The sequence below is a fragment of the Limulus polyphemus genome, unplaced genomic scaffold (assembly GCF_000517525.1).
Source record: "Limulus polyphemus unplaced genomic scaffold, Limulus_polyphemus-2.1.2 Scaffold592, whole genome shotgun sequence".
Lineage (NCBI taxonomy): Eukaryota > Metazoa > Arthropoda > Merostomata > Xiphosura > Limulidae > Limulus > Limulus polyphemus.
In genome coordinates, this window is record NW_013666202.1 from 457,630 (window position 1) to 470,114 (window position 12,485).

The 12,485-nt window shown below is 33.6% G+C and overlaps 1 protein-coding gene across 1 annotated transcript in view; it reads right to left on the minus strand.

Annotated features, from left to right (window-relative positions):
* Positions 1-6,746: 6,746 nt before the first annotated feature.
* The window catches only part of LOC106459324, a 10,145-nt gene continuing 4,406 nt past the window's right edge, over positions 6,747-12,485 (minus strand). Inside the window, exon 3 of the mRNA XM_013918945.2 lies at positions 6,747-7,238. Coding sequence (XP_013774399.1) covers positions 6,868-7,238 — 371 coding nt within the window. The 3' untranslated portion in view covers positions 6,747-6,867. The remainder of the gene's footprint in view (positions 7,239-12,485) is intronic.

The window sequence follows — 12,485 nt, forward strand, 5'->3', positions numbered from 1 at the left end:
TTGCATACATTGTATTTAAGATATTCTTAACTCTAATTCCAACAGTATCTGAGTTCCTGAATAGTCCTTAAGCTCTTGTTGTAAACCGTGTTTCTTATAGGGAATCCAGAATTTGATTCCCTGAGACGTCATTGATTTGTTGAAGCCAACTAAGTTTCCAATCTGATATTTTAGATTTCGTTCCCTGAAAACTCATGGTCTTTTTTTTCTTTTTTTTCGTAAAAGCACATTTATTATTTAAGATCTTATATCTTGAAAATTCGATAATATTTTTCTGTGGAACATATTTGTTATCTAATCCAGATATAATCCCCTGAATATATCATATTTTGTTGGCGTAAACCATATTAGCTTACTATAGCTTAGTATATGGATAAAGGACTAACTTAAACTTCCTGGGATGGCTCAGCCTCCTGAGATATTATTGGGTTTACGGTCGAAAATATCGTTAATGGAAATGTGATGTTATTGCATTTTAACTGAAAAAACTTTGACTCTGAAACAAAAACGTCTTATCAATTTTTTATTGATCTTCTTACGGATTTTTTAATGACATCACCTTTATTCTTCTAGCGCAGATAGTCCTCGTGTAACTTTGCGCAAAATACAAACAAGCAAACATTGGTCTGTCTTCTATATACATGAAGTAATCGTTGTTTCCCTACCTGTTATTACGAAAGAGACATTCACCCCCCCCCCCAATAAATCTAATCTAGTTAGGAGTGTTTTCATAATTCTCCTCTTTCGTGTATGGAAAATTTAAAAACTTTAAAACTGATCTATAATATTATATATTGTTTGTTGGTATTGTGTATCTCTTAATGAATAAATCTAAATAACTTTTTTTTTTCTATCTAAACAATAGAATCAATCCAGACTTCGTTTGTACAACGTAACTGGCAATCGTCCCGTTTGAAGACAATGTGTTTTAAGATAAGACTTCGATTTCCTCTTTCTTTCCCAGCTGTACATTCCTCTCTTGGTGCTTGACTACCAACCGACCATTTCTATGTCTATTTTTGTTTCTGCAGTAAGTATTGTCGAGGCTAAAAACAGCATTGTAGTGATAAAAAAAAAAGTACGAGAGCTTTCCCAATGATAAATGGTATTTTTAATAACTCATAATTTTGCCTTCGAAAAAATATAGTTATGATCTTTTATAATTTAACTGAAATATACTATTTAATCAGTTACTTTAAAATAATGAATATCAGATCTAAGTTCTTCATTATTACAAGATGGATTTCTTAAATTATTTTTTTGTCATGCCCGGTTCTTTGTACTTTTATTGACACTGTTTGGGACAGTTGAGAACAGTTTGGACAAGTCGTGGGCTGATATGATATGTTTATGTTTACATTCTCTAGCAATGTACATGTTAAACATCCACCATGACTTAATATCTACTTGATAAAAGCTGTTCTGAATTTCGATTCTGATTGGCTGAATGTTCTGCCATTCATTTGATACTTCATATGGAATAAGGGAGGGCGTTCCTGGTGAAATAAATGCTTTGTGTGTGAACTCAGGAAGGCGCCTCCAGTGAAACACGTAAACATGTTGTTGTTCGACAGAAGTGTGTTTCTAAATACGTACTTTTAATATGTACGCAAGTCAGCGTTAATGTGCGCTCAGTATTAATTACTGTTATTAGTATACAGTTATTCACAAAAATTATAACGAGGAAATATTTCAATTTGATGTAACAATAATTCTAATTACTACTGGCTGAATATTGTGGGTCTGAAAAAAAGAAATACAAAATTTCGGAGCGCCGCTCTGTCCCGCCCCGTCTCCACTATACAAGAGCTAACTCTAGTACTCAGAATAGCTTCTTGGAGAAAAATATAATTATTTAAAGAGGAATTGTTTAAACTATATGTAGTTCCAAAGTCATTAACATAAAATACTCTGATATTTTAACGAAGCTGTCCGATGAAGAAATTTACTTCATTTCTCGTTCGTGAAAGTTTTCAGCATTTAATTACCACTGCTTTATTGAAGCACTGGGTAGAAATTACCTCTGCTTTTAGTGAGACAGTTGTATAAAAATCACCACTGCTTTTGATGAGGCACTTGTGTCAAAATTACCATTGCTTTAAGTGGTGTACTTGGGTAAAAATTACCACTGCTTCAAGTAAGACATTTGTGTAAAAATTACCACTGCCTTTAGTGAGGCATTTGTGAAAAATTACCATTGCTTTAAGTGAGGAATTTGTGTAAAAAGTACCGCTGTTTAAGTGAAGCACATGAAAAACTTAACACTGCTTTAAATGAACTACTCGTGTAAAAATCATCAGCTTTCAGTGAAGCATTGGGTAAAAATGACCATTGTTTTATGTGGAGTACTTGGGTAAAACTTACCGCTGCTTTAAATGAAGCACTTGTATAAAAATCACCACCTTTCAGTGAAGTACTTTTATTAAAATTTTAACTGTTTTAAATGAAGATATTGGAGAATAATTGATCAATACAGTTTAAGATTTTGAGATAATTCATCGACACAAACACCTTAATAATGGCACAGCAATTTCATTGCATTCACTTACATCATAAGTCCTGAACCGAAGTATTCTATTTATAGGAACAATATAGTTTTATTATAATAACAGCTTTAAAAAACTCGAGTTTCATTTGGATAATCAATTCATAAAAGTTAGTTTAAAATAATATGGAATGAAGGCCACAAACAAACACTCTCTGTAAAACAACACTAAAACACTAACTTTTATTTTTACATAGTTTAATCTTGTTGTATTACAAAAAGATCGCAAATATATAATATTCTCTCGGACTAGATAGCTGAAAAGTGAAAACAAGCTATTTATTTGAATTGTAAATAAAATTGGGTCAGTTTCACGCATAGTTCTTATACTTTTTGATATATATATATATATGTGTGTGTGTGTGTGTATGTGTCACTATAAATACATTATAATATCATTTTTATAAATATGAATATATTATAAATATTTTGCATTATAATGACGTAACTAATTCCTATTATAGTAGCTCAAATTATTAATAGATGGTGCTAGGGTAGTTGTCCCTTTCTACCTAGCATGCTTCTTAGTACCTATTATCATATGTTAATTTGTGACTTAACATGTTAATTTAGGTGTAAAACAAACTTACTACAATTTTATATTAAAAATTGATTCGGGTGATACGTCAGTGACCCCTACCCTTTAAAATACAATAGTAATATGAGTTAACCATACTCTCTAAAGTTCAATTTTGTCGTCAGATGACCCAATTCTTTAGAATTTAGTATCATATTTCGTTTCTTTGTTTGTTTTTTAATACAAAATTGCGCCTAGGGCTTATCGCAAGTTTATTTATCTAGTTAAAATGTGGCTAATTTTTTGTCATTGTGTCTTATTCTCAAAAACATCTCATCCTGACGTATTAGTTGCAATTATAAGCTTCATGACGCCATTTTTGGTCTTTCACGTTGTAGGGGTTTATCCTCCTTATTGGTTTTATCTGATTTTACTCGGAGAGTGTACACTTTGTTTTGAAATGAAGCTAGTAAAACATAATTTTGGATTTCACTCTAATAAATTATGATAAAAAAGAACGTATGTCGGAAACCTGATTAATAACATAGCCATTTACAATAAAGCCAAACTTAACTTAATAACGTTGTTTTGGCTTCAGTGCTTCAGCTGAATATTTGCCATTTCAAATTTTTACAAACCAGATTGGAACATGTAACAATGGACAATATTTACCTTATATTTAAACCTACTTAGGCTGTTTTAACTATGACGCTTTGATTATTCTCTTTGATAATATATCAAGTTATAGAAATTATAGTCGACACACCTGCAAACCTCCGAATAACGCTTTGATTAAAGTTGTTGGTCGTTGATTCACAGGTTGTAAATACATTGTGTCAAACGTCTAACAGCGAGAATAAGCAACTTGTACAAGTATATTTGGTTCGTTGTATTTTGAACATGGCCTTGATCTAGTTTAGTCGTTCTAAAAATACAACATTTAGCTTCTCTTGGTTCACAGGGGCGGTCTATAAAAATGCTGCAGAAAGCCAAGGAAAGGAAGAAATCCAGGAGAGCCAGTTCAACTAGGGATCTTTACTGGCAAATATAATAACATTAGAGAGAAAAGATTAAAACTCAGTCATTGGAATATCTAGATAATCAAAGCTATTTTGAAAGTAAATGTGAGTTATAAGTTTATGCAAATTTCTGTTAACATATTTTAAACTAGTCAATAATAGGCACTTACACAGTGGAATTATTAAAAAATATTTCCTTATCCTGAAGCAAGATTATTGACGATTAGCACGTATTTCTTAATTTTTATTTTCTAACAAGTGGATATTTTGTTATTATACTTAATTTAAACATCATTATAAATTATGCTTAATATTTATTGAAACATTTACTATAGTGTAAAGTAATTTTGCTATATATATAAGACACAGTGAACATTAACATGAATTATGTTTAGCGAAAAATGCCATCAGCATGATTTCTAAACAGTTACGAATAAAATGGGCTGATGTTTAAAGTAAAAAAAATGTTTCATCTAATTTACTTGGTGTAGTTAAAATGCTCAAAACTGTAAAAGAAAAAAAGCTTACGGTATTTTATTGGTACCTTAACCAATTTCATCTCAACGCATGAGAAAATTAGTTCGTACATATCGGTAGTGTCAGGTAACACACTTTTATTTTAACCTGTGAAAAAAAATCAGTTTTACTCTTTAATAATAGTAGACAACCCACTTACGTACCGATAGCAGAGAGTCAGCTCACGCTTTAGTAGTAGTAGTAAATAACCCACTTCTATCTCAATCTGGCAATAGGCAATATAAAACCGGTTCTTAGGTTTTAATAGTAGTAGTAAACAACCCAGATCACCTCAACCTGACAGCAGATTATAAGTTCTGAAGTATTAGTCATAGTAAATAACTCACTTTCATGTTAATTAACAGCAGAGAATCAGCTCAACTTTTAGTAATAGTAGATAACTCACTTTCATGTTAATTAACAGCAGAGAATCAGCTCAACTTTTAGTAATAGTAGATAACTCACTTTCATGTTAATTAACAGCAGAGAATCAGCTCAACTTTTAGTAGTAGTAGATACCACACTTTCATCTCAAACTGACGGAAAATCAGTTTTGGCTTCAAAGCCGTTTTTAAAATGTTCTTCATGCCTTTATAGAAAGAAAACATTGAACTGGTTGCTAAGTTTAATGTTTTTTTGTACTACAAGTGGTATTTTTAGAAGAAGTTATAATTCTCACTTTTAGTCAAAGAGTAACATATGCTGCAGTTCTGGCAAGATAAAATTCGCAAAACCAACTTAATAAAAAACACAACATTTTATATACCTCCAATTTGATTCTTTCTCCGGAGTCAAGAAGATAGTGTCCACTGAGTGGCATACACTCCAACACCGTGCACGAGCACTAACAAACATGGAAGACTGTTCTTTAGAGTTATTAACAAAGAGAGATTACGTACTGGAAGAAGAGTCAGGATTGGGGTTTGTTTATGTGATTACAAATACTTCGCACACTGACAGAGCACAGAATATAACGTAACATCAAACGCTATGGTTATGGACGTTGAGTAAATGAAACATGGAACAATATGATAAAAATTATGAATAATTTCAGTATCTATTGAAATACTCGTTACGACTTCAGTTAGGATTGTCTTTAAAAATTTATGCTGATAAACAAACATATTCTCTAACCTAATTATAACCAATTTGTTCTTCAAAACTCATCTCTTAAATAAAGTTCGCAGCGCCCTCAAATTAAATTGTTAATGAAAACTAAAGCTATTATAGGTAAATTATAAAGAATGGTTTATCAAAGAAGTTTTTGAAGAAAGATCTCATCACGCGTGTTGAATATTTTTATAACTAAATCCATTTTTACTAATTTTACTTTTAAGTTTTAGAATTATTGCAATAAAAATAAACCATTTTATACACATAGAAAGTGTAATTTTTTTTTTCACCTGAATGGAAATTAAATGCGACGGTGTCTCTCGGTGGGTTAACGGTAAATTTACGAATTTACAATGCTAATATCCGGGGTTTGACTTCCCGCGGTGAATAGAGCGCAGACAGCCCATTATGTGGCTTTGCGCTAAGGCAACCAAACAAATGTTCGTTATTTTATACATTTGAACAATTTTTTAACAAAATATATTTTTCATGAGTTGTGTGATGTGTATTTAATTTTTTTTCATTACTTTTTTATCAGGTTTTCTTAATTACACAAAATGATAACTTATTTATTACCATTTTAATTATGGAATTAAAAAGTTAATGAATAAGATAATTTTTAATAATTCGTTCAGCAAAATCCTGAAACATATAAGAATAGCGCCTTTGTAAGAAACACTGATATTTTGTTTTGAATTATCGACAACATCACTTTATTTGATGTTACTTATGAGTTTTTACTTTTTTATTAATATTTTCTACGTGGTGGGGATTTCAAAAACAATGAAGACCCATGAAAATAGAGAAAAAGAACGAGGATTTCAACTATAAAAACTGAACGCAAAAACGAAAGGACTTTGATATATATCGACATTCGAACCGTCAGCCTGTAATTAAGAAGATGGCCGGAACAAAGATTTAGTAAAATAATAAGAACTTTCGAAAGACCAATCTTACTATTCGAGCGATTTTCGAACGAGTACATAGATGAATCTTTTAAAGGAATTCACGGACTCTTCAAAAGTAGTTTTCTTCCGCGATTTTCAGCAAACAAAAATAAAAGAATAACCTAGCAATAAATTATCTGTAACATAATATTTAACTTAAAAAACAAAAGCATATTACGCTAATATTCTGTATTCGGGCAGAAATAAATTTTATGATTCTTCATCCTCTGAATACTCGAATTCCACGTGCTGCGTGCCTGGGGGTGCGTGGTAGGTCGGGGGAACGGCTATGCTCGCGTGTTGCGTAACAAGTTCGTCAAAACTACGAAGTTGGCGATTAGGCTTAGTAAAAATGTTATAAGACCGATGTTGCGCTGGCGGAGGCGGCCAAGCGATATGTTTTGCATGGTGTGCTGGGAGAGAGGATTGGGGAGGAAATGGGGAAGGCCCTGAATCCTCCTGGGAACTTGCAGGATTCCAGCAATTTGCAACATTTCCTTGCGGCATCATAGATGTAGATCGCCCACCTTCTCTCGAGTCTCCAGCTTTCGGAGGAGGCCAAGTGAACCTTTTACCTTGCCCTATATAAAAAAAATGAAGGAAGTTGGTGTGTTATAGTGTCGGAATGAATAAAAAATACCTCCTGTTAAACAGAAACGTTTCTTTCTATTTTTAGTTTATATTACATAATCCATCGGATATATCAGATAAACACTACTGTTCCTGTGTACTTTTAATAGAAATACCAGCTCAAACAAATCTCCATGACAATCTCCAGCTGCAGCTTAATATTTTACATCTCGAACTAATGAGATCAAATAGTTAATAGCTACAGTAAATCATCATGAACCGTATCAGCTAGCTACTAGCTATGTTTATTATGATTACAATGTACAAAGTTAGCTACCATATCAAGTTATCCTTTGCCCATAGTTGAGCATAAAAAAGCCAGCAAACAAGATAAATAAATAACTGGGAATTTAAAAACCTGCAAACAGTGATAGTAAAAAAAGTAAAGAAACAAGGCTGGAGATATTGTAGACATTATTTACTCAAACTACAAACCCCTATTTTGACTCCATCAAATGTAATTCTAGGTAACACTATGGAGCGAAAATAGGAATTTGTGGTTTGACTAATTAATGTATACGGTATCTACAGCCTTGTTTCCTTACATTTTGTACGATCCTTATTTGCAGGTTTTTAAAATCCCAATTTTTATATTTATCTTGTATATATATTACAGCTCTGAGTAAACGTTAACACCAAATAGATAAGGAAACATGTATGTTAAGCTTAAAAAGATGTACATCTTTAAGCTCCGGCCTTCGCTGAATTGTTGGTATTAATTCAGGTAAAAAATTATTAGCTGGAAAGGACACCGAATTTTGATATTATTCAGAAACTTATCAAGCTAGCTTGATGTCTAAAACTTTTTTTTTATACTGGTTTCATTATTTACTCTCAGAATGCCAAACCCACATAACAATAAGCTATGAAATATTCGATTGTGAATATTTTATTCCTCACAGGATTAGAATTACATGTTTGTTTTTCATATATTGTATACTTTGGGCTATCTGTGTTTTGTCCACCGCGAATATCGAACTCAATTTTTAGTGTTATAAGCCTGTAAGGATCACAAGTTTAGGAAATCAAATAGAATAAACTTTTAAAAACAAACAACCACATAATTTAGGCGGTTTAACAAAACTAAACATTCACAGAAAAATAATTATACCTGATATACTGTTTAATTCAAAATGATAAAAACCCTATAACCCAAGCGCTTACGAATGGTGGACCTTTCTTCATGGTCAAACTGGGAATGGTGGTGTCCAATCCAATCGTAGTAGGTATTTAGATTTAATAACCCAGAGGTGGTCCGAAATTAAAGTTATTTCTCTTCGCCCCTTTCTTGAGTTGTAGATAATTTTAAAGGCTGTGGTGGTTAACGTTCGGGAATGAGCTATGACTTCTGTGGCATTTGGATTATGCTTTGATGACTTGCCCTGGCCAAGCGAGAGGAAAGGCCGAGAAGAAGACAGGATTGTTTGTTTGTTTTGAATTTCGCGCAAAGCTACTCGAGGGCTATCTGCGCTAGCCGTCCCTAATTTAGCAGTGTAAAACTAGTCATCACCAACCGCCAACTCTTGGGCTACTCTTTTACCAACGAATAGTGGGATTGACCGTCACATTATAACGCCCCCACGGCTGAAAGGACGAGCATGTTTGATGGGACGGGGATTCGAACCCGCGACCCTCAGACAGGAAGTGCGTTTGTTTTCTTGTTGTTGTAGTGAGATGGAAGTGAAGCTTCTAGTCTGACATACCAGGTCAACGGGTCACGAGCAGAGACACCAGACAGCCAAAGCCCGCCCCAGAGGGCCGACGCATCGTCCCAGAAACGACGCAAGACCAGAACCATAGTTTATTGCTTGTTAGTGACAGTTACACAGAACAGATAACATTCTATAATTACACTTTACAATTTCAAAACAGGCAACAATAGACGTTATTCAATAAAGGACATAAGGGTGACAAACTGTAACAATTTAAACATGTTATGTATAACAATTCCATATTTTTTATGTAATACATATACAAATACTCTTGTAGTCCATTGCTCGTTCCGGAAGGTGGAGAAGGACAAGGCAAAAACCCTAAGGCGGTTGTTGAAGTGAGTGTTGTTTGTTTTGTGAAGTGATATAGTTGAAAGGAGAAATAACTTTTTTCCATGAGTCTGGTGTTTCTGCGATTTTGGTGAGTTTCGTATGGAGGTTATTCCTGTTTTTGGACTTGTCGTAGTACTTATAAGAGAGAGTTGTAAAGCGAGTTTGGTTTGTCGTTGAATTATTTATTTTATAAAGGTATGTGCCAGGGGTGTAAACGGGAAGACGATAGGTTTAGCGTATTGCTTTTAATTGGCCCGATTCTAATTTTTTATATAAATCTACCGGCATGTTACACGTGACAGGGTATCGGTATTCGAGAATTGGTCTTATGTAAACGTTATATAGTGTCATTATAGTGCTGGCGTTGCAGCCTTTGGCATAGCAGCTGATCTTTTTGAGATAATTGATCTGCTTTGATTATGATTTCTGCGAAATGTGTGTCTCAGGATAGCTTTTTGTTAAAGGATAATCCAAGAAATTTGATTTTGTTCGCGAATTTGATTTGTGTGTCATAAAGCTTAAGCTTAACTGTTCTAACTTTTTTTTATTTTGTTTTAATCTGCGATATAAGATAATGGATGGTGTTTTAAGCGGGTTTAACAGAACGCGCCAGTTGTTGCACCATGTGACTATGTGGTCGAGAGTATCTTGTATTATGTTTGCTGCCAGTATTGAGAGGCTTGCCTTTCCGGAAGTGTTGGGAAGTTTATGCCATTGACAACTAATGTGTACAGTAAATGGCTTAAAACTGAGCCTTGGGGGACGCCGGCTTGTAGTGGGAATGAGAGTGAAATGTTATTATTTATTTTTACTTTCACGGTTCTCTAGGGTAGGAAGCTTGAAATCCATTTAATAAGTGGAGGAGGTATATTGTAATTACATAATGTGTATCTGAAGCTGTTATGCCAGACAGCATCGAAAGTTTTTTTTTTTTGACATCTAAAAGTACACCGATTGTTGCTTGGTTACGGTTAAAACTTTTGTGAATGGACTGTATTAATCTTACTAAATGATCTATTGTTTGACATTGTTTACATGACACGTTTTGTATGTCAGAAAGGAGCTTGTTGGATTCGAGATGGAAAAGCAGTCTTGTGGTTGTTATTTTTCCCTTAGTTTGCCTATGCAGTTTACCAAGCTAATTATTCTATAGTTACCTGGGTCAGTTGGATCGTTACTTTTCTTATGGATGATGTTTATGATAGCCGATTTCCATGCTTTTGGGATATTTTAATGGTTGTGGGATGTGTAATGAATGTTTATTATGCCGTCCTCATTCGGGACGGAGTTTTTTAATTTCTTAATATGAATTCTGATTTCAGTTTTAGTAAAAGGTCTTGAGATGCTTATATCAGTGAGTGGGTTTACTGGGTTGAGTTGAACAGGGAATATGGGAGTGAACATGTCGCTTTTTTCCTGCACATAATTATTTACTTTGATGTAGTGATCTTGACTGAAAGTGTTGATATTAGATGTTGTGAAGATTGTTGTAAAATAATCACTAAATGATTCATCTTTGTCATCGTCTTTTATTGCTGCGGTATTATTATATTTTATGATGTGATTTGTTTGAGCGGATATGTCGTTACAGATAGTTTGGACTTTTTCCAAAAAAAAGAGCCGGATCTTGTTTGTTATCGTCTATTGGTTGACAAAAGTGTTGCCAGTTTTCTTTACGTTGCGTTGTGATTAGTTATCTAATATTGTTGTTTGTGTTATTGATTAAGGATTTAAGGTTTGTGTCCCTTGCTTGTATAATCTCTCTTCTGTTTTTTATGAGGTTATGAACTGCCAACTATTAATATTTCAATTTTTCTGTCAGGTTGGGTCGGTATTTTCTAAAGCTTTTGTAATAGTGTTTAAAATTTCTGTGGCGTAGATATCTATATCTTGACATCTGTTGGCTAAGTTTTTAATATTAGGTAAAAGTGAGTCCGTGATTAGTCTTAAATTGTCCCAGTTTGCTTTAGTGGAGTCATAAACTTTAGGACGTAAAGTTGGGTTTGCATTACGGGGGTTGATGGTTACATTAAATGAAATGGGGTTGTGATCACCATCGATGTGTTTGTTTGTTTGTAATTAAGCACAAAGCTACACAATGGGCTATCTGTGCTCTGCCAAACCACGGGTATCGAAACCCGGTTTCTAGCGTTGTAAGTCCGCAGACATACTGCTGTACCACTGGGGGGGGGGCATCAATGTGTTCTAAAGCCCTAAAATTGTTTCTGAGTTGAGGTCTCCAAGTATAATTGTATGCTTGTTGTGCCTAATTACTGTTTGAAGCAGATTGACGTCTGGTTCTTTGTTAGGTGATATGTATGTAGCAAGTAGTGCGATTGTAGCATGATTGGGAGTGAATGGTGGTGTTATTGAATGAGTGGTATATAAAGGGAGTTGAATGACGTCATGAAGGTTATCTGGTCTTCCTGGAAATGTTTAGTATATTTTTTCCATGTACTACTGTAAGTGTGTTTCATTTCCGGTATAATGTAGCCGGCGACGAGAGCGTTGTGTAAAAAGATGTCAGGTAGATTTTGCTTTAGAAATGGTTAAAAATGAAAGAAATAAAACTATACTTAAGTGTTTAAGTAAAATAAAGGTGGCACCTGGAGACTGATTGAAAAAGAGATATTAAGCTAATTAATCAATACAAACAGGTATGGAAAAATTATCTTGAATAAATAGTAGGTTTTAGAAAAATTAGGGTTCACACTACATGAAAGAAATAAGCAAAGAATAAAAATTATTTTTCTGACAGAGATGAGACCAATGATCAAAGATCACTGATCCCAGGATCTAGATTGATTCCAAAAGGTCGAATAGTGTTTAGATTAGCGATCCAATAAGCTTCTTTTATCGCTCTATCAACTTTAATTTTTAATCATGTTTCAATGCCGATGAGAGTAATATCGTTAATGGAATGACCGGGTTGGTTAAAGTGTTGAGCAACAGGGGGATATTTTACGGTGTTAATAGAAGATTTATGGTTGTTGAAAAGGTCGCTAAGAGAACGTTTCAACAACCATAAATTTTCTATTTTACTTAAACACTTAAGTATAGTTTTATAGTATGAGAGACACCATGGTCTTTATAGTGCAAAACTATAGTTCACAGTTTTTATACCTGTATGAGAGACACCATGGTTTTATAGTG